We start from the raw sequence: 22,706 nt of genomic DNA, 5'->3' as shown, positions 1-22,706 counted from the left end.
AGCTCAAGACTATTATAGGTGTTGTTATTATTATTAATATGGTTAAGCTTAAGATGAAGATTTATATATATATATATATATATATATATATATATATATGTATATATATATATATAAAATATATATATATTATTTTATTTTTTAACAAAAAGCTTGATCCCTCCACTCCAAGACATACTGCATATTGACATTACAATAAGATATACCGTATATGTATGGTATAATACCACACCAATGTTAGAACTATATATCTATACTCAACATGGGGACAGGTTTCGAATAACCCACTCAACCTTGAATAAACTGCTGTTAAAATAACAGTTAGAAATTTAGAATATTTTGCTTTGGTCTGAAACACATATAATTCAATCTATGACAACAAAGCAAGAAGCAATGAAGTTTAAAAGCTCTGACCTACAAATGAAGTTTTGACCTAGGGATATTGCTTTGAAGGGAGAGCATGGTACCTTACAAGCACACTCCATATACCTGTTTTGTACATGGAGTGCTGTGGAGCCAGGATCTTGTATTGTTGCCACCTCACCATCTACTCTGATATGTCCAGAAAAAGCTTTGCTGTTGAGTACTGTGTTTTCTTGCCTTACAAAAGCACCATACGTCATGTCATCTCACAGAGTGCCTACAGGTCCAGAACACCAAACCGTTGGGATATCCTGTGCTGACATAAGGTGCAGTGCCAGATGCAGACCCTTAGACTAGTTACATACTTGCCATCCTAGATGTTTTTCAAAGTGTAAAAAATATAGCAAGACTCCGAGGAGATAATAAAAAATCTTGGACATGCCCCAAATGATGGTGTACTTACCACTTTCTCAGGCACCATTCTACGCTTTGCCTGGCTGGTCCTTTGGGAATGCAGAGGTGATATGTAAGTATACGGCCACTGTCCTCAGCATCACCACTGCAGTCTGTAAACAAGCAGTGCAGGACTGGTCGGACAGCAAGGAGAACGGCCCAGGAGAAAGAGGTAAGTATACCATAATTTGTATTTTATTTTGCAGAATTTGGGGGTGTCAGAGATTTTTAATTACCTCAGTCAACACCTTTAGATAGTTGATCATATTTTCCACATTTGAATTGGGAAATGAATACTTAGCAACAAGAATAACTAAGCATTCTGATGAACAGAATATGGATTTGGGGCCTCTCTATTTTGTAAGGTTTTATTACTCTCATGTTACCCTAGAAGTTAATGACAACGACTATTTTATTTTAAAAAAAATTCAATATTTTGTGGCCAAACGTCATTGCTTCAAAGAGGACTAAATATGGAAAATTAGCAAACATTTTATGATTTTTGCTTTCAAGAAATAATGTTTTTTTGCTATATCATTTCAGTACACATTATCTGCAGTTCTTTCATCAATATTAAACAAACATATCTAACAACACATAATTCTCTCTTATCAGGGGTTATCTAGTTGAATATAATAATTCAGAAAGAGACCTACTTGACTGTAGGGTTTTGGCTGAGATTTCGGTTGTTGAAGCACCAAGGCCTAGTAAAGCCTCAGCAGCTAATCGGAAATAGTACAAAGTGTTTGGCTTCAGGCTTTGCAGTCGATATGATGTAGCTGGATCAATACTGACAGACTGCTGAAGAAAGATGGAATCAAAAGTTAAATAAAATAAGAGTTAAAAAAATAAAATAAAAAACTGCTTAGCTGAAACCAGACGATGCTACCCATCAATGGTAGATTTCTTTAAAGAGGACCTTTCACCACTTCTGACATGTTTTCATAGTTTCCCGCATTCCCCAGGTAATAACAATTCTGGAGCATCTCTTCTTATGGCTCTAGGTTGTGCCATTCCTGTATTACTTCTACTAGAAGTTCTGAATGAATTGCTACTAGCCTTCAGTAAGGGTACAGAGGGGTGGTAACAAGTTGGGGACAGAGTCTGTGCAGGTACACCTCCCCCCCCCCCCCCAACTTGTTACCACCCCTCTGTACCCTTACTGAAGGCTAATTGCAATTCATTCAGAACTTCCAGTAGAAATAATACAGGCTGTATATTGGAAGGTGATCTTAAAGGAGTTGTCAAAATTTAAAAAAAAACATTGCTGCTTTCTTCCAAGAACAGCACTATATCCGTCCACCTGTGAAAAGGCATTGTATCTCAGCTCCATCCACTTCAAAAGAACTGGCAAAGTATTTTTCTAATTCTGTACAACCACTTTAAAGTGAAAGCTGACTCTAGGATTACAATCTTTCCACTATCTTAGAGTGTTTAAGAATAAATGAGAAGAAATATATCTAATGCAATAGATTTTATTGTATGTCATACTTATTACATTTATATAGTTCAGGAATAACCTCTGTCCATATAGCCTCCTCAATGTGATCTTTAATTCATTTGACTGCACACTGATGCCATTACTATGTTCTCTAACCTTTGTTAAACTGGAAAATGTGAACATTTTACCAAACTAACTAATTAAATTAATAATAATGCTTCATTTTACGGTATTTATTATGGTGTTTATACAATACTCCAAAGCATCTGATAATCCAGAATCCACAATTTACCTCCTCTGCATGATCCCCTTCTTTATAATACAGCTTGTAGCGGGATATTGTGTCAGAACGTGGCGGAGTCCAGGACAGAAGTATACTTGTTTCTGACTCTGCTTCTGCTTTGAAGTTGAGTGGTTGACTGGGAACTGCCGAAATAAATGCTTCATTTATTCCCATTGCTTAAATAGCACCAACATAGTCCACAGTATTGTACAGAAATTGTCACCACTCCCATTAGTCCCTGCCTCTAATGGGGCTCCTAATCTAATTTATTCATCTTAAACAAACACACGCACACACACTACTTAATGGCTTGTTTCCAAGACATGATATACTTTACCTTAGGCTACACATAATCATACCTTGACAGAATTTTAATTATAGAGAAAAGAATCCAACATAACTATCTATAACTATCAATCCAACACAACCATAAATGGTATTGCTTACATTTTCTAAATAATATGTGTCAATGAAGCAAATGTGTATGCTCAAGGAAATAAAGGTGCTTCAGTGCAGACTTCCTGGTCCAGTAGCCCAGCAATTGACAAGGATATATATAGAGTTAAATACAAGAGTAAGCCTATTAAATATATGCGCCCAGAAGATTTTTCTAGATGTCATAGGAGTTACCCCTACCTTGCACATAGTCAACATATTCCAAAGCAATACAAATTAAGTCTCTGTTCCAAGTGGTCTTAAAGGGAACATGTCAGCACCAATATGGTCCCTAAACTGCCTGCAGTACCTTATAGTGGATGCCACATGGTTTCCAATTATGTGTTTGTCTAAGTCGTCCGATGGGCATGATTGCTGTAAAACAACTTTTATTCCTCACAGGCTGTATGGAAGTGAGTGTTTTGAAGTCAAGGAGGCAGGAGCTTTCACGTTTGAAATCAAGTTTGTCGCGCCCCTTTTACACCCCTTCCAGTTTGATAGATGAGCTTTTTCATTTTCTTCATGCACAATTCCTTCTTGAAATCTCGTGCCAGAGACCATTCACATACGTACTTGCACAAGATCTTAAGAAGGAATTGTGAAGAGGAAGGGGGCATAGTTAGATTGACTTCAAGTGTGAAGGCTGCTGCCCCTTTAACTTCAAAATCCTCATTTGCATACAGAATGTGAGGGAATAAAAGTTCTTGTACAGCAATCATACCCACTAAACGACTTAGACACCATCATTAGAAACCAGAGGACATCAGCTGTAAGGGCCATTTTGGTGCTGATAGGTTCCCTTTAACAATCTAATTTAATTATTCTATTCCCTATATCTCTCACACATACAATATACACTTTCATAGGGAGTTAGAAAGTTGTTGTATTTTACAGTTTACAAAGAAAAACACTTTCTATGAAAAAACTAAAATGCAAAGACATAAAAAAGAAAAGAAAATGCATTTTTTCCTTAAGACCCATCAAGAGACCCGTGTTTTGTAGAAACCTTGGTATGTACATCAGTATATAGATTAGCTTGTATGACTTTTTGATAATGAGTTATTGTTCTGAACACCATTTCTGATTCATTTACACGACATTAACATATTAGCACTGTGTAGTTACATAGTTTGGGGGAAAAAAGGCACATATCCATTAAGTTCAGTCTTTCTCAGATCTATAATACATCATCAAGTGCTAGATTAATTCAAACACTCAATGCTATTTGCTATTACATAAGCATCCAACCCTTTTTTAAATGTTGACATGGTATCTGCCATTACAACCTCTAGGGCATACCATAGTTTTACTACTCTAAACAAATAATTATTTCCTGAATATAGAGAAGTCTAAACTTCATGGAAGTAAAATGTAAGACATTTACTAATGAAAAAATGCTTAACCTACCTCCTGTCTGTGTGATGACTTGAATTTCATTAGATAAAGGTCCATCCCCAACTGAAGTAAATGCTAAGACCTTCACCGAGTAAGTTTTTTGAGGCACCAAGTTTCCTATAGTCGTAATTTGACTATCAGCTACATTATATTTTGTCCAACTATTAATATGTTGGGTTGGGTCCATAGTATAATAAACTCTATAGCCCTGTATTTGTCCATTGGGTTCCTCAGGTTCTTCCCATTGAACCAATATAGTGGTTGAGCTCAGCATTCGTGCCTGCACATTTCGAGGAGCACTAGATGGGGCTTGTTCTGAAGTCCTTGTGGTAACTGCCTCACTGGGTGGGCCACGTCCTATGTTGTTTACAGCAACCACTCTGAATTCGTACTCCGAATAAGGACTAAGGCCAGCAACACTATACCGTGTTGTAGCTACACCATCAATTTCTTTATACTGTTCTTCAGAACTCTTCGGTTTGTGCTGGATTATATAATATGTTACAGGCTCAGGATTTCCAGAATCCCAGGTTAGCGTGATACTTGTAGCAGTGCTTTCTGTCACCACAGGAGTCCCAGGAGGCCTTGGTAAGGCTATAATAAAATTGGAATACTAGATTAAATACAATATTCTTTCTAAACTAGAAATAATGTGTAAGCCTTGGTCAACGCATTTGACAGTATAAAAGGCAATGTATCAAAAAAACTTTCTGACATAAATAACACTGTCTATTGCAGGGGTGGCCAACTTTACAGACACAAAGAGCACCCAAAAAACACCTATGACTACCAGGAGCCACAAGCTATACATTTACACATGAGTCACCATATTTTTCGCCCTATAAGATGAACCTAGGTTTAAACAAAGAAAAATAACAGACAAAAAATATTTTTCATCTGATATGAAGTCTGATAAAAATATTTTTCTTATTTTTCATTAGCAGAGAAAAAAGAAAAAATACATTTTTCATCAGACCTCAGATCAGACTCCTAAATCAGATTCCCAATCCTCATCTGACCTTAAATAAGATCCCCAAACCTCACCAGACCTCCAAATCAGACCCCCGATTCTCGGATCAGACAACACAAATCAGACTCCCAGTGTAAGACCCTCAGTGCTCAGATCTCCCCCTTCTCAGATCTGACCAACCCATGTTCATATCTGCCCCCCATGCTCAGATCTCCCCCCACCAGACCCCCATTGCTCAGATCAGGAGCCCCCCATGCTCAGATCAGACCCCCATTGCCCAGATTAGGACCCCCCCATGCTCAGATCAAAACCTCCCATGCTTAGATCAGACCGCCATGCTCAGTTCTATAATAAATAAAAAATATTCCCTCTTCTGTTCAAGCACTGGGCTCCTGCTTGGGCACCTGCTACTCTGCAGGTCTGACACGCTCTCCAATGTGACCTGATGAGCACAGCATCAGGTCATAGTGCGTATTTCCACGTACGTTCTCACAGTGTGTGCATCAGGACGTAGTGGAGAGTGAGCAAGAGCTGCAAAGTAGCAACAGTGCCCGATCAGGACAAGAGATCTGAGCATGAGGTGGAAAGTGAGCCGGCCTGACTGCTTCGCGGCTTCACAGCTAGAGCCACACTTGAAGAAGCAAAGAGCCGAATGTGGCTCAAGAGCCACGGGTTGGCCACCCCTGGTCTATTGCTTCGATAAAATAAATGGTAATTAAAGAAAAATTTTATTTTTGGGATGTTGCTAAAGAACTTGACAAATTATGCTTCATTTATTCAAAGCTATTATGTAATTAAAGTACACAAAAGCTGTACATTAAGACGTAATAATAGAAAGATCAGAAACAATGTTTCAAGTTGTTGTTCCAATTCAAAGGACTAGTAATGGGACCACCCTAATTGACAAACACCCTGGATAAGTGATCAACCTGTTGGTCTTGTTAAACAGTAATCAAGATAGTTTTGAATGTTAGGAACACTTAAAAGGAAATTGTCATGATGAAAATGCAGTGCAATAGGAAAACAGCATGTTATACAGCAGGGGGAGCTGAGCAGATTAATATATAGTCTATAGGACGAGATTTATACCTTGGCTTTTTCTATGCTTAGGAGTCATATGGGTACTAATTGACAGCCTCCTCTGTATCTTTAGTTATGCAGAGATAGCATTACTCTCTGAGTAGGACCGTCAACATGACTGCTAAGTCCAGAATGAGCAGAGATTTAAATGTATGAATTACAAGTTATACTGAATCTTTTCCTCTAAAATTATATATCTGCTGAGCTCATCCTACTCTAGCACATGCTGCCTGCAGATTGCACTGCATTTTCATGGTGACAAGTTTTTATTCCATTTGAATAAAAACAACATACAGACTTTTTTAGTGTTTAAAGTTCTTTAAGTGTTTTATATTAGAAATAATCAAAACACGCTCAAAAAGCAATAACAGAAATTTCATCCAAAAATATTCTTTATTATTTCTTGCTAAACTCAACATTCACTGGTCTAATTGACCCTATCAGGCTAGAATACCCAAAATTAACTGTACTAATCTACCTCAATGCCTAGCTCAAAATAACAATCTCGTAACCACGCAACACATTTCTATAACACCCGTCTAACTGCTGCATGAGTGCTAATATCAACCCCTTAAAGGGGTTGTCCAAGTTATATTTATTGATGACCTATCCTATCAATATCAGATCGGCGGGGGTCCGACACCCGGCACCCCCTCCGATCAGCTGTTTGAAGAGAAAGCGTGCGCGGTGTCAGCGCTGCCTCCTCTTCACTGTTTACCTTCTAGCCGTTGCATCTGCAGTGGTGAGTAGGTGTAATTACACCAAAGCCATCCCATTCACTTCAATAGGAAGGCTTGGGTGTAATTACACCTGCTCACCACTGCAGATGCAACGGCTAGAAGGTAAACAGTGAAAAGGAGTCAGCGCTGACACCGCGCACGCCTTCTCTTCAAACAGCTGATCGGAGGGGGGGCTGGGTGTTGGACCCCCGCCGATCTGATATTGATGACCTATCCTGAGGATAGGTCATCAATAAATATAACTCCTTTAAGAACCACTTTTTCATTTTTTCCTCCCCACATTCCAATAGCCATTACTTTTTACATTTTCTGTTCATATAGCCATATGAGAGCTTATTTTTTATGGGACAAGTTGTATTTTTTAGGGGCACCATTTTATTTACCAAGTCTCTTATTGAAAAACGGGAAAAAAAATCTTTGTGGGGTTAAAAAAAAAAAAATCTGCCAAGGCTTTTGGGGTTTTTACATCACTGAGTTCAATGTGTACTAAAAATGACATGACATACTTATTCTGTGGCTCAATACAAATTCGGCAATACCAAACTCATACAGGTTTTTTTGCTACTAAAACAATAGAAACCTTTAAATAAGTTTCTTTGCATTGTCATTTTCTGACATAACTTTTTTAAATTTCAGTCTTTTTTACATTTTGCTGGCACATACAACTTTTTGATCACTGGTATTCAATTTTTTGGGGGGGAAAGGTGATAAAAAATGGCAAATTATGTGGGTTTTATTTTCTTTCTGCTATGGTGATCACCGCACAGAAAAGATTTAAATATTTAATATAAATAAATATATATATATATATATATATATATATATATTATTATTATTATTTTTTTTTAAGTAACAACTTGTAACCCCCTTAGGGGGCTAGAAACTGGGAACTTTTCCCTTGTCCTATTCACCCTAATAGAAATTTAGGGTGAGTAGGATTTTGACACGCTCCCTGCTGAGCTGTAGTTCATGCACAGCTTAGCAGCGTGCTTACCATGGCAGCCTGGGAAGCTTCAGAAATGTCCAGGCTGCCATGGTAACCAATCGGAGACCCTCAATTTCACTGCAGGGGCTCCGATCATAAGGCAGAGGGAGCCTCACCTTAGAAGCTTGCTCCATACATTCCATCAACCACCATGATGTACCATTACGTCACAGTGGTTGAAGGGGTTAAGAAATCGATGTGCATGGATCACCAAAGCACAATTTATGTGTAAGCATCTTTTTCTGTGAGAGTCCTGGAAATGTTCTGGGAAATAGGATAGTTTGAGCTAGGTATTTAGGTAGATTATTGAGAGATATTGTCACTCTTTTAGCAATCCCTTTAGGACGTCCATACACATTTAATAACTGTTGGCCGACAGCAATCACTCCCGACTCCCCCATACACATTCAGGTTTGGACGAGTGTGTATGTGTTGTCAATGGAAAGGGAAGAGGAAGCTGCTGCCAGATACTTCTGGTGGTGGCTTATCTTCCAGGAGGACAAAAGGATTGGGCGAAAAATTATACAATCCCTCTCCCCAAAATCATCTGTTAGGGAGGGTTGGGAGCTCTCCATATACTTTAGATTGTTGGCAAACCAGCAGTTCTAGTTGGGTTTGGCTGACAATACACTCATTTGTATAGAGCCTATTAGAGAAGTGAATGTATAGAGTTTTAGCAAAACTAATAAAGATCACTTTAAGTGCCTTTTCAGGCAGCTGGCAATAACTAGCAAACTAGATGACGGACTGAAAACGTTAATTGTATATGGTAGCTCAAAAATGATTACAATGTATAGCACACCGCAATAAATAATAATATCTTGGCTAAACATGTCCTATACATACATGGAAACCAAATCAGAATGTTAAGACACTAATGAAGCTCTTACCTTTAACAGTTATCTGTGCTATTGCTTCTATAACACCAAGAGTAGACATTGCAACACATGTATAATTAGCCGACTGCCTGACATCTGTAAGCTCCAGTACATTTCTGCCAATTGGCATATCATCCTCTGGAGTCAAATCTTCAGCACCCAACATCCATTTCACATAGGGCATTGGTGACCCGACAGCAACGCAAGTGATATTGACACTTCCACCAGGCATGATCTCATGATTTGTGGGAGGGATAGAAAACCTGGGAGCAATTCGCCGAACTGAACAAAATAAGAAAGGAGAAAATAAGCACAACACAACCAATGGAGAAGTCATCGTCTTTAGGAGATGCACAGTACAAAGACATGGTCGAAGAAAACAATTTGTATCACATTGATAAGGTATACAGCTAGGGCATACACATTGACTTTTCTAAATGCAAAATTTCGATTCAAAACATGTAACATACATTTACTTACACCTATCAGGCCCCAGCAATTTACCAACTACTGAACAAAACACAAACACCATGCAAATACATATGTATATATGTGTACTTTATATATATACATACATATTCAATAAAAGAACTGGTGAATTGCCAGCATGCTCGTGTTACACAGCCTCAAGTGCTGAGTGCCTCCAGTTGATGTGATTTTATGTGACTGGCCACATTGTCACATCACAGTCCTGGTGCTCATCTACAACGCACTGAAAGTAACGACTCACTTTCAGATTTCAGTCTGAAGGCAACCTAAAGATCTTATATACTAAACGGATACCAAAATATAGAGAGCAACATTTCACTATAGTAAACGAGACAAAGCCAGTTCGAGTACTGGACTGGGTCATGCATGCAAGCAAATGACTGAGGTCTAGGCAACCATGCTTTGGAAATTTATAGAAATATGTTACATAGAAATTAAATGTATGTTTTTTTTTCTGGTTTTTTTCTGTCTGTCTGTATATCCTGTATATCTGCACTGAAACAATAGAAGGGGACAGAAGGGTGTATAGACAACTAAAAAAGTTGGGATTCTGAAATAAGGAGGAGAACACAAGGGGGAATATTAGATTAGGCTGAAGTTGTTAAAATGTCACTATGGTTGTGAGTGTGCTGAAAAGAGGAGTATGGCAGGGGAACATTCAGAGTTTAGTTACATACAAATTCTAGGTAAAGCAACAGCTACTGGATTAATAGCAAGAAAGAAATCTGCTATGTAAATTAGGGTGTCAACTAGGAGGTTAATTGTATTTTCAACAAGCATTTGCAGAATCTAGACTAGTAAGCAAAAAGACAAATAATCCTGCTTCAAATATTCAACTCTTGTGTTGTTATATCACAGTATAATAATATTCAGTCATCATGGCACTTTCTAACATGACTACATTTGTTATAATTACATATATTTTTTTTTAGAATTTTAGATATTTTTTATTTTATAGCCTTGTGTGCTTTTTGGCCTGTCATTAGCACATAGGAATAAAGACCATATCAAGGAAAATCTGACATAGGCTATATTCACACATGTCGGATGTGGAGTATTTTGAAGAAAAAAAAAAATCACTGCAGAAATCTGAGGCTTAGATTTAAATTTCGGCCGTGGATATGCCGCAGATGCGTTGAGGGTTTGCAGCAGATCCAAACTAGGATTAGTCCCATTGTAATTCAAAGGGGATAATTTCCAGCAATTCTGCCCAAAATAAATAGCGCACAATTTATTTCCATGCTTGATTTTTTGTATGATGATGTCAAAATCCACCCGGAAAATTTCTGTTGCATTTTAATGTGTTTGTGCTTGGCTTGTGGATTGTAGTAAAATTTGATACTGATTTGGCACAGAATTTATGCCGAAGTTCATGTCAGATCCGATATGTGTCAACATACCCATACAGTTGGCCAAATGTACTTCTGCCATATGTTTAATAGTAGGGACAGGAAGCCTTGGGCACTTTAGCTATGGATACACAAAATTTTTCATTCAATGCCACAAATGTGTTATATGGTGGCTCACCCCTCTGGATCCAATGGATTAAGGTGCACTAGCCACTGGCTTACCCACTGCCAAAATATTAACTGGACAAAATGTAATACTGTTGGTAGGCACACTTTCATGCAGGAATCACAATTTATAAATTCATTTTATATATATATATATATATATATATATATATATACAGACGTGGACAAAATTGTTGGTACCCTTTGGTCAATGAAAGAAAAAGTCACAATGGTCACAGAAATAACTTTAATCTGACAAAAGTAATAATAAATTAAAATTCTATAAATGTTAACCAATGAAAGTCAGACATTGTTTTTCAACCATGCTTCAACAGAATTATGTAAAAAAATAAACTCATGAAACAGGCATGGACAAAAATGATGGTACCCCTAGAAAACACAGAACATAATGTGACCAAAGGGACATGTTAATTCAAGGTGTGTCCACTAATTAGCATCACAGGTGTCTACAACCTTGTAATCAGCCATTGGGCCTATATATATGGCTCCAGGTAATCACTGTGTTGTTTGGTGATATGGTGTGTACCACACTCGACATGGACCAGAGGAAGCAAAGGAAAGAGCTGTCTCAAGAGATCAGAAAGAAAATTATAGACAAGCATGTTAAAGGTAAAGGCTATAAGACCATCTCCAAGCAACTAGATGTTCCTGTGAGTACAGTTGCACATATTATTCATAAGTTTAAGATCCATGGGACTGTAGCCAACCTCCCTGGACGTGGCCGCAGGAGGAAAATTGATGACAAATCTAAGAGACGGATAATCCGAATGGTAACAAAAGAGCCTAGAAAGACTTCTAAAGAGATTCAAGGTGAACTTCATGCTCAAGGAACATCAGTGTCAGATCGCACCATCCGTCGTTGTTTGAGCCAAAGTGGACTACATGGGAGACGACCAAGGAGGACACCATTGTTGAAAACGAATCATAAAAAAGCAAGACTGGAATATGCCAAACTACATGTTGACAAGCCACAAAGCTTCTGGGAGAATGTCCTGTGGACAGATGAGACAAAAATCGAAGTTTTTGCCAAGGCACATCAGCTGTATGTTCACAGACGAAAAAATGAAGCATATCAAGAAAAGAACACTGTCCCTACTGTGAAACATGGAGGAGGCTCTGTTATGTTCTGGGGCTGCTTTGCTGCGTCTGGCACAGGGTGTCTTGAATCTGTGCAGGGTACAATGAAATCTCAAGACTATCAAGGAATTCTAGAGAGAAATGTACTAGCCAGTGTCAGAAAGCTTGGTCTCAGTCGCAGGTCATGGGTCTTGCAACAGGACAATGACCCAAAACACACCGCTAAAAACACCCAAGAATGGCTAAGAGGAAAAAATTGGACTATTCTAAAGTGGCCTTCTATGAGCCCTGACCTCAATCCTATTGAGCATCTTTGGAAGGAGCTGAAACATGCAGTCTGGAAAAGGCACCCTTCAAACCGGACACAACTGGAGCAGTTTGCTCATGAGGAGTGGGCCAAAATACCTGCTGAGAGGTGCAGATGTCTCATTGACAGTTACAGGAAGCGTTTGATTGCAGTGATTGCCTCAAAAGGTTGCGCAACAAAATATTAAGTTAGGGGTACCATCATTTTTGTCCATGCCTGTTTCATGAGTTTATTTTTTTACATAATTCTGTTGAAGCATGGTTGAAAAACAATGTCTGACTTTCATTGGTTAACATTTATAGAATTTTAATTTATTATTACTTTTGTCAGATTAAAGTTATTTCTGTGACCATTGTGACTTTTTCTTTCATTGACCAAAGGGTACCAACAATTTTGTCCACGTCTGTATAAAATATGGCAGAACCAACCAATAATGGAAGTGGGTGCTAGCTCAAAATGAGAGGCTTACCCAAAATGTATTGTTGAAAAATAGAGCAGCACTCCAAAATTGCGGTAAAAAAAGGAATGTATTTATTCACCCATAAGTGACGCAATGTTTCGGCTCTAACATGAAGCCTTTCTCAAGCCTCAAGGCTTGAGAAAGGCTTCATGTTGGAACCGAAACGTTGCGTCACTTATGGGTGAATAAATACATTCCTTTTTTTAACGCAATCTTGGAGTGCTACTCTATTTTTCAGCTATATATGTACAGTATATATATATATAAATATATATATATATATATATACACACAGTATATATATATATATATATATATATATATTATTTCATTTTTTTCAGATATATAAATATATATATATTTATTATTAAAAATGTAATATTAAAAAGGCAATTCATACATATATACAGTAAAATTCCTAATGCTATTATAACCAAAGATGACGATCCAATGATTTATCATTCTCGCATCTGTTTAGATTAATCTAAACAACACTGACCACTGACAATTCATGCATCGGTATATACAGGTGAAACTCGAAAAAATTGAATATCGTGCAAAAGTCTATTTAATTCAGTAATGCAAGTTAAAAGGAATTGCATTAACGCAGCTTAAAATTAGAGTTTTGTGAAACGGTTCAATATTCTAGGTTCAAAGTGTCACACTCTAGTCAGCTAATTACTCCATACCTCTTGAGCAAAGGGTACCTCAAAATTGCGACTTTGGGGTTTCATAAGCTGGAAGCCATAATCATCCAAATTATACCAAATAAAGGCTTGAAATATCTCACTTTGCATGTAATGAGTCTCTCATATGTTAGTTTTACCTTTTTAAGTTGCATTACTGAAATAAATGAACTTTGCACAATATTCTAATTTTTCGAGTTTCACCTGTATGTACGCATTCTAAATCATTGGATAGTCATCTTTGGTTATAATAGAGTTAGGACTTTTACTGCCTTTTTTAATATTACATGTTTACTAATATATATATATATATATATATATATAAATAAAAATATTTTATAAATTGTGATTCCTGCATGAAAGTGTGCCTACCAACAGTAATACATAATCAGAAATGTAGTGCAGTAAAGTCTTGGGTTATTTAATGACAAAGTAGAATGATGCACGCTTGATATAACACCGCCAAATGCAACCAATCATAAAGTAACATTTAGCAGTCTAATGCTAATTATTAGAGGCTACAACTTCTAATTATGTAAGAAAAAAAGTAAAGGGATCAGGCATTATGCCATGATGATGTAGAGAAAAACATTATAAGAGATGCCTACTTTTAGGTGTAACTCTACTTGTTATGAAATAATCATTTAACGTGCAGTGTTTCCAAGTCCCAGTTACAGATAATTAACTAGTTAGTGCCATGTTATAGAAATCAAGGGATAAATTTCTGAAATGTGATTCTGTAGAGCAGATTTATGAAAATGTCTTTGTTGCTCATATCAACCAATCACATCACAGCTATCATTGTTCAAGAGGAGAGTACGAAATAGAAGCTGTGCTGTGATTGGCTGCTATGGACAACAATAGCAGCTTTTCTTTTAGATACTTCCATAAATCTGCACCTATGAGTGAATAATTGAAGAGGCTATTGTTTAATGGTCTTGTGGAAGGTACAGGCAGGCAGGGGTGTAGGGAGACAAAGCAAGCACATTATTTACATACGAGACAAGCAATAACTACACATGCAAAGATACAGTTCTAGTATAGCTTGAATTTAGTCGTCACAATACAGTGCTCTCCCATGCCCAACCGATATGCCATCTATCATTACTGTGCATAACAAACCAGTAGTATAGGCAGGCATTTAATAAACAAAAGAAGAGTCGTCATATCCGAGGTTGCCATGCACTCGATCATTCTCACATGCACCACAGATTGATTACAGCAAGCATAAGAAGCCAAACTAGAGCATCCATTGCCAAAAGTTTACACTAAACGTAAGAAAAAATGAATAAAAAAATACTAAAAAAAATTGACAGCTACATTCATTTCATTTGTATTCTTTGTTATTGTTGAATTAATATTTTTGTAAAGGTGGGTAAAAAGTAAAAAACACACCAACCTTCTCGCAGCTCTGAGGGATGTAGGGGTTTGATGCAGAACACAATGAAATGAGGAAAGGAGAAAAACAAGGGAAACACAGAGAGAGTAAAAAGGCCATATCAAGGCTTTCAACTGCTTTTTGAACATCTTTTACTTGTTATACCTCTCTAATCTTCAATATCCGCATTTTTCCAGCTTAGAAACAATAGCTAGCTATTTATCATTTTTTTTGTTATGGAAGAGTTTTTTTTTTTCGGTAAAAGATCTCTGTGTTGTAGTAACTTGACATATTTTTGGAATAATATGTTCCTAATACTGTTAACACTACAGAAATGAGCTGACACTAAGGTATTACCCATCGCTTTCCATACATAGGTTGGAATTGCAAATTCTGGTCTGTGCAGGAAGCTACATGAGCAAGAAAACACTAACCATCAATATGAAGCAGGGCCTCAAAATCAAAGATACATTTGCTGTGCGTTGCAATGCACAGTGACCATTGTTCACAGCCATCTGTATCATCATAATTCATTCATTTATAGGAAGAGCTACTGTCATTTAAGGGAATAGTCAGTTCATTACTGTAGTGGAAGGGATAACAATTACCATTAAATATGTAAAATTAATTAAACAGAAATACAAAGAAAGAAGGATAGTAGTAAAATAAGTGAGATGAATATACAATTATGTTCATAATGCTGTTTAAGGTTAGAGTGTTATCCACGACAAACACTAAAGCAATATCAGTATTTGTATCCATCTTGGCTCTTTCAATGTTATCTTCAATTCAGGAGAACATCAAACTATAAATTCAGGATTAACAGTATAGGAACGAATAAAAACTTAAAAAAAAAAAATTACGGTACAGCTCCCCAAAAGTAAATGTAATGCACGCAACTAAATGCAAGAAAAAAAAAAAAAAGAAATTGAAACGTAAAATACTTACAACCCTCAGGTAATGACCTACATATTCTTACATTTTCCACAATTACTGAGTCGGTTGTTGTCCAATTTTGTATTGTGATAACAGTAACTGCGAACAGCCTGAAAATAATAGCCCCGTTGCCCACAAAATGTAGACACTGGGGTTTGTCATTCCTACCTCTTACATATAGATTTGCCGGAGCCGAATACCGTGTCCCAGCACTGTTGGTTGCAACACACTCATATTTTCCCTGGTCAGCTTCTTCACTCTGCTCAATTTGTAGTGCACCTGTCCAGATATAAAATACACAGCCAAGCAAAGAGTCAGATAGGGTTCTGCTATTTCCAGATATCCACAATTTGCCATTTGTAACACAGAAATTCCTGAATTGGAAGGTCCAATCAACGTCGATTCTTGCTAAAGACTACAGATAAAAAGTTATGCAATGGTAAATTAAACATTTCAGTTTATCCCTTGTTACTTTTAAGTAAGAAAACAAAACACATATACAACAAGCATTTATTTTTTATGTAAATAAATTGTTAAAATTTAATTAAAATGGAAATGAGTGAAACTGCTTCAAGGAAGTGTGGCTTTGAAATATAACAAAATATTATATATTTTGTCATTGGTCAATTTAATAATTTTTCATATAAATAAGTTAAAATAATTTGTAAAAATAAACTATGATACAGTTTAGAAATTTAAAAATTTTGGTAAGCCAAAATGTTTCGCATTTTTGTAAAGCCAAACTGAACAGCTAGCACAAAAATGCTGTGTGGCACAAAAAGTAAAAAGACAAAAATATATATTGTTTTATAATTTTTCCATAACTAAAAATATATTGTGATTTCACTAAAGAAACAAATCTTTGTTTAAGACATGCAGGTTATAAAGAAAGACAGTTTGACACAACTTACAAGCTAAGAAATGTATGCTGGAAAACAAAGAGCAGCTGAATTAGAAAATAAAATATATAAAACCATGGCTACTGCCAAGACCAGAAGAAGCCAACCAATCACTGCTTGAGGTCCACAGTAGGCCCGTAAGACACCCATCAAATCCACAGGTGGGATTAGCAGTGTGGTGTCACAAAACCCAAGAAAAAAAAAAAAAAAAAAAAAGAAGAAGAAAAAGAAGAAAAAGAACAAAAAAAAAAAAACACAAGAAGAGCTGTAAACAGTGTACTGAAAAAACATTTCTATAAACATATCACTAAAATAGAAAGTCATAAACCTGTTGTTTCCAGCACCTGGAGAACCGATGATCCAAAAAGTTAATGAAGAAGTTCAAGAAATTTCAGTAGGGAAAAACAATTACAGTATGTGAATTTGCAAGAGGAAAACGTCAAGTTTATTTTAAATTTTGCTACAAGAAAAAATTGCAAAAAAAGAAGAAAAATTGTTACAAGACCAAAACCAAAAACATCTGTGAAATACAAGATCAAAAAGTTGACTCCTGGTTGCCATCTGCATGTCTTCAACTGTTCCCTAGACCAAGTGGCATAGGTCCAGAACATGAACAGCTAAGGAAGAAAAAATGATTTTTTTTTCCTCTCCAATCAGTCGGACAAAAAGAAAAAAAGAAAAAAAAAAAAAAAAGAAGAAGAAAAAGAAGAAAAAAAGAGGGACACATGGAAAGCTGTGACTGGGCTTTGGCCAAAAGACCTTGATATGCTTTCTTTGAAGCATATCACAAACTAAAATTGTTGTAGTAAATAAAATAAAAGAGATGAATAAGACACATGATCAAGTAGTAAACTAATAAAATAAAATAAAAATATTTTAAATGATAAAAAACAGATACAAGTATAATGGAAATACAAAAAAAGAATGCATAAGATCATTCTGTGACTCTTAGTTCTTAGTCTTACCTCTTATTGGTGTACCACCTGGGTGGATAATATGAATGCAAATAAGATTAGAAAGAAGAATCATTAGTACCAGAAGAAGGAGGTTTAGGATTTGGAAGAAGAATCAATCAGATTTACAAAATAGAAAAGGATAACAGGAATATATTGATAAAGGTAAAAGGTCCTAAGTGCTATTGCACTGTGTGATAAAGAGCCAAGGACCCAAAATGGCACTGAACTCCACTAACTAGTACAGGAATATAAAGTAATAGGGGGATATTATAATTTGTATCTTTAAAATTTTTTTGGAGGTTGTTCTTACTATTCATAAGGCATTTAGGGAGTAATGCTCATCTTGATCAAAAAGCTCTGTGAAGGGCATTTGATGACAAACATTGTGGTAAAGGGCAAGGTACAACATCTACTTTAGGATCAGTGAAGCTAAAGGACAATTCCTTGAGCACAGGTGTTGGCTAGGTTTGCTACAACAACAATTATTTTGTGAAGGTGTGTGCACCACTACAAAGGTATCGTGACTACACTAGCTGGTAGTAGTAAAATGCATGCCATGCATTTTAGCAGTATTTAGAATACTAGGGCTTGTCTAAGTATGGAAACTTGTGGGGGGAGAAGTGCGCTGGAAGACTAAGCACTTACCAATGGATTCTGTAGATTAAAATATGGAGAGAAGAAAGACAGCATAAAAATGATTATATTCTGTATCTATTGTCACTTTTAAAGATCTATAAAGCTATATTACATTTTTATAATAATTTAGACTTTATACTATACACAGGTTCTGCTGACAACAATCAGGTAGGCACTAAACAAGATGGTTTGAACAGCACAGGACGGTTCAAAAAGCCAGACAATTTAAGAAATAAAATTGTATTACGTTTGTGCTGGTCCATTTCAAAACTATTATATTTGTTGAGAAAAATAATTTTAGTACTCTTTATTGGGAAGGTTGCCAGCAAAGTATTAATGACACTGACACCTGTATTAAACACTAAAAAGTTGCCCGTAAGCTTGATTCACACACATCGTTAAGAGATGTTTTTGGTGTCATTTAATTTTTTTTCTTTTCCAGACTTATTTTTTTCCACTTTGCTGTTAGTGAATAGAAAAGTATCATGTTCCACATTACTGTTTTGGTTTGTGGAAAGTCTTTAATGCTTTTTACCCTGTGTTCTTTCAAAAAGTAACATACCCTTGTGGGTTGCATTTTTGAGGACAAGAACCCTCATAGACATCAATTTTAATAACTGCTTTCATTGTGCTTTTACTGGGTTTTTTATGTGTTAAGGCGGCCTTGCAAGTTTTCAAATAAAAGGGTTTGCTATGTATCCAAGAGTGGAGAACATTACTGAGGAAGTATAAGGACAACTATGGGACAAGAACTTGACAGGCAGAACAGGCTTCCTTATAACTTACACAAGAAATCATAATTTTATTAGATTTCTTGTCAGGGAGTAGTAGGAATAGTCTTCCCAATGCATTACTTACTAATCCACCTAACTAAACCAGATGGATTTTTTTGCGGTTGCGCTGAGTTATATTAAGGAGTAAAACAGAGAAAGTTGGTTGACTGGTCTGTTGAGGGGAATATATACTCCATCTAATTTCTGATTGTACTGCAATGTTGAAGAAGGGTTGTTGAAATTAAAGTAGAACAAAAAAGAAAAAGATAGAGGGATGGATCTTTCAAGTAGCGCATTAAAGCGATAAAATAAATGAAAGATATTGAAGTACAGTCACAGCAGTGGGGAATGAGGAGTAAACACAAGCTGAGGAACACACACACTCGCACACAAGTAGACTTTGGAATAGGCAATGACTACACCGCAGACATGAATTAGACGAGAGAAAGGAAGAGAAGTCTTTACCTATAATTAAAGCAAAAAATAAAGTGAGAGAGAAAGTAAAAACTTTTAGGGTTAGCACCTGTGACCCCTTACCTGATCGTAGCTGCTTTATGCGTCCATTACTGTTGCTTGTGTCAACAGGTAGGTAGTCTTTAAACCAACTAATTTCAGGGTCTGGGTTTCCACTGGCTGCACATAACATGGTGGCTGTTCGTGTGCGCTCCACCACTTTCAATTGGGGGCCCATATCAATAGTAGGAAAACCACGGGGAATTTGATCCTCTGAAAATAATCAGAACGGTTCAGAAATTTGCACGACTCAAGGACCACATAATATTTCTTATTCCTTGTCATATGTCATTCATGGGAAGAATAATACATTTCATTAAAATTGCTGTACATTTTAAATAAAAGCTGCTTTTGTGAATACCACAGTGGATGAATAGAACTGCTGGCTACAACACACTTTGCTTGTTACTATAATTCATGCTAATATTCTCTTTACCATGGATGGTACAGTGGTATATGAAATGGAATATCTCTATAAAATGTGCTAATATTCAGAGAACTTTTCCTATATTCATCTATTCAGTATCTTTCTACATAAGACACTAAGAATATATTCTCTATGAATTTGAAGAATGTTACATTTTTAGGTGTATACATCATATGGAATTAGCAGATTTCTTATATACTATCATTAAAGTGTATGGTTACTTGAACACATATCGTTGCAACACGAACATACAATAATTTAAGAAATTCTAATAATTACTTTATTTAAAAAGGCAAATAAAGCCAATCCATCCTATACTGCATAGGTAACTTTTGCAAATAGTGTTCATTCATTTTTCATAAGAAACACCAGAATACAGCAGATTTAAAAAGCTACTTCTGTTTGACAGCTGTGGCGCATTTCCAATGTGGCTGCCAGGTATTTGGCAACAAAGCCAAGTATTCAACATAAAAAGAATTGAAGAACAATACGATTTGTTACTGGGATGATTATCTCATAACATAGATATTTTAATCTCCATAGGCAGCTTGATATAAATCTAGCAGAGCAATGAATGGGGAGATCTCTGTATGTGAGGTACAGGGCTGGTCCTAGCTTTGTGAGAAAGGGATTGTCATGTACCATATGATGTCTGATTTAAAATTTTTACATTAGTCATAGGATAACCCCTTTAAGTAATAAAACCGATAGGATTGTCATGGCAATTGCCATTTCATACAAGTCCATCTCCTTTTCTGCTCCAGCTAAGGGGGCGTGTCCATTACCTCCCTATCACAGCTCAGGAGGCAAAACTGAGCATGTGCGGCCTTCTCAGTCAGCAGGTCAAAGAAATAATAATAATAAAACAGCAGGTGGCGCTATACTATTCAATAACTCAGTGGCTGTACAACATTTTTTATTACATACACTTACAAAAGTATTAATATCTGGACTGTAGAATATTTTGAATACCCCTTTAATACTAAAATTATAAAGAAAAGCACTGTGCTGATTTAGCATTACTAACACTAAGCAAGCAGATGCTGTGGTAGGAGGAAAATTTCTTACATCACGTACTTATGATGAATTCTCTACAGATATTTTAGCAGACACGGAATACTAGAAAATGAATTTTGGAAGGCTGCAGGATGAATTTCACTATGCACTTATATTTTACCATCGTTTCCAAGAAACCTCTGCAAACACTGGATATTTCTCTATAAAACCCTACTATTATCCTTAGGTTCCATTAGATAGATACAGGGGTAAAACACTATAATTTAGAGTATTACACTGCCTGTCACTGAGATTACAACACCTTCGCTATCTGAAGTATAGGCCAATATTAATATAAACTAGATGTGATCAATACATTCTGAAGAAGAAAATAACAGCAATGTGCATGCATGTGGGTACCAATGAACAGAATAAAGAGCCCTTTATTACAGTCATAGCTGTACACCGCAGAGGTAAAATATAGACTAAGGTACAAATGATGTAGCTTTCAAGCTGCTGCATCAGGTAGACCGTATCAAGAATAGTCAACTTAGTATCAAACACTTATATATGACAACACAGGTCACATCTCATAATCCAGTCTCTGTACAATAACAACACCCTGGGCCTATTCACTTAATCATAGACAGTCTACATTTCAAGTTCTCAAAAGCTTGGAAGATTTGTGTAAATATAACCTCCATCCCATAGAGCTGAACAGAGGAAATGAGGAAGGAGGACTGAAACCTAAGCCGATAGATGGGTATATCATATCAAGGTAAAAAATGGTGAGGCTTTACACAGGCTAACAAGAGGTAACTACACTAGGGTGATGCCACTGTAGAGGGTAAAACATACAGTTAGGTCCATATATATTTGGACAATGACAATATTTTTCAAATTTTTGTTCTGTACATTACCACAATGGATTTTGAAAAAAAACAAAAACAATTCAGATGGAGTTAAAGTTCAGACTTTAAGCTTTAATTCAGTGGGTTAAACAAAGTGGTTGCATAATAATGGAGCTAAAGCATTTTTTTAACTCAATCCCTTCATTTCGGGAGCTCAAAAATAATTGGACAAATTCTAATACTTGGTTGAAAACCCTTTGTTGGCAATGACTGCCTGAAGTCTTGAACTCATGGACATCACCAGACGCTGTGGTTCCTACTTTTTAATGCTCTGCCAGTGTCACGCTTTAGTGTGGGAAGGAAACCCCACACCGAGCATAGGAAGGAAGGGGGGGGGGCAGGGAATCAGGACTGAGAACTAGGGAAGGAAGATGGACACCTCCTAGTGAAAACCTTAACCAAAATCCTGACTGACTACCAGTATGAACAGACCCCAAAGGTAGGTGAGTTCATATGCAGAAATACCTAGAGTCCTATCTAGCCCTAAAGGACCCTGGTACTAATGGCAGGGACAAGACTACCTGTTCCTTCAAAAGGAAGGACGAACAAGAGTCTACTTCAGGCCTAATACAAACAATAGGGAAATGCAATATACAGAAGCCAAACAAAATACAAAAGGGAAAGGAAAGACTTAACTTCAAAGAGGCTACGGAAGCACCAGGAACTCAGCCGAGATCCAACAACAAATAATCCACAGACACAGA

At 36.6% G+C, this 22,706-nt stretch overlaps 1 protein-coding gene across 21 annotated transcripts in view; it reads right to left on the bottom strand.

Moving 5' to 3' along the window:
• Positions 1–22,706, bottom strand: part of PTPRD (protein tyrosine phosphatase receptor type D) — a 368,228-nt gene that overhangs the window by 152,443 nt on the left and 193,079 nt on the right. For 9 of the 21 annotated variants that reach the window (XM_044272389.1, XM_044272397.1, XM_044272501.1 and 6 more), the window contains exons 5-10: positions 19,693–19,881; positions 16,060–16,170; positions 9,036–9,305; positions 4,383–4,964; positions 2,550–2,683; positions 1,473–1,617 (exon numbers count right to left, since the gene is read on the bottom strand). In XM_044272389.1, the coding sequence (XP_044128324.1) occupies positions 1,473–1,617; positions 2,550–2,683; positions 4,383–4,964; positions 9,036–9,305; positions 16,060–16,170; positions 19,693–19,881 (1,431 nt within the window). Of the gene's footprint in view, positions 1–1,472; positions 1,618–2,549; positions 2,684–4,382; positions 4,965–9,035; positions 9,306–14,976; positions 14,989–16,059; positions 16,171–19,692; positions 19,882–22,706 lie in introns of all 21 variants that reach the window. The other 12 variants (XM_044272365.1, XM_044272440.1, XM_044272372.1 and 9 more) reach the window with 3 other exon arrangements.

Source organism: Bufo gargarizans, chromosome 1, assembly GCF_014858855.1.
Source record: "Bufo gargarizans isolate SCDJY-AF-19 chromosome 1, ASM1485885v1, whole genome shotgun sequence".
Lineage (NCBI taxonomy): Eukaryota > Metazoa > Chordata > Amphibia > Anura > Bufonidae > Bufo > Bufo gargarizans.
The sequence above is the reverse complement of the archived record's forward strand: the minus strand, read 5'-3'. Positions and strand labels throughout refer to the sequence as shown.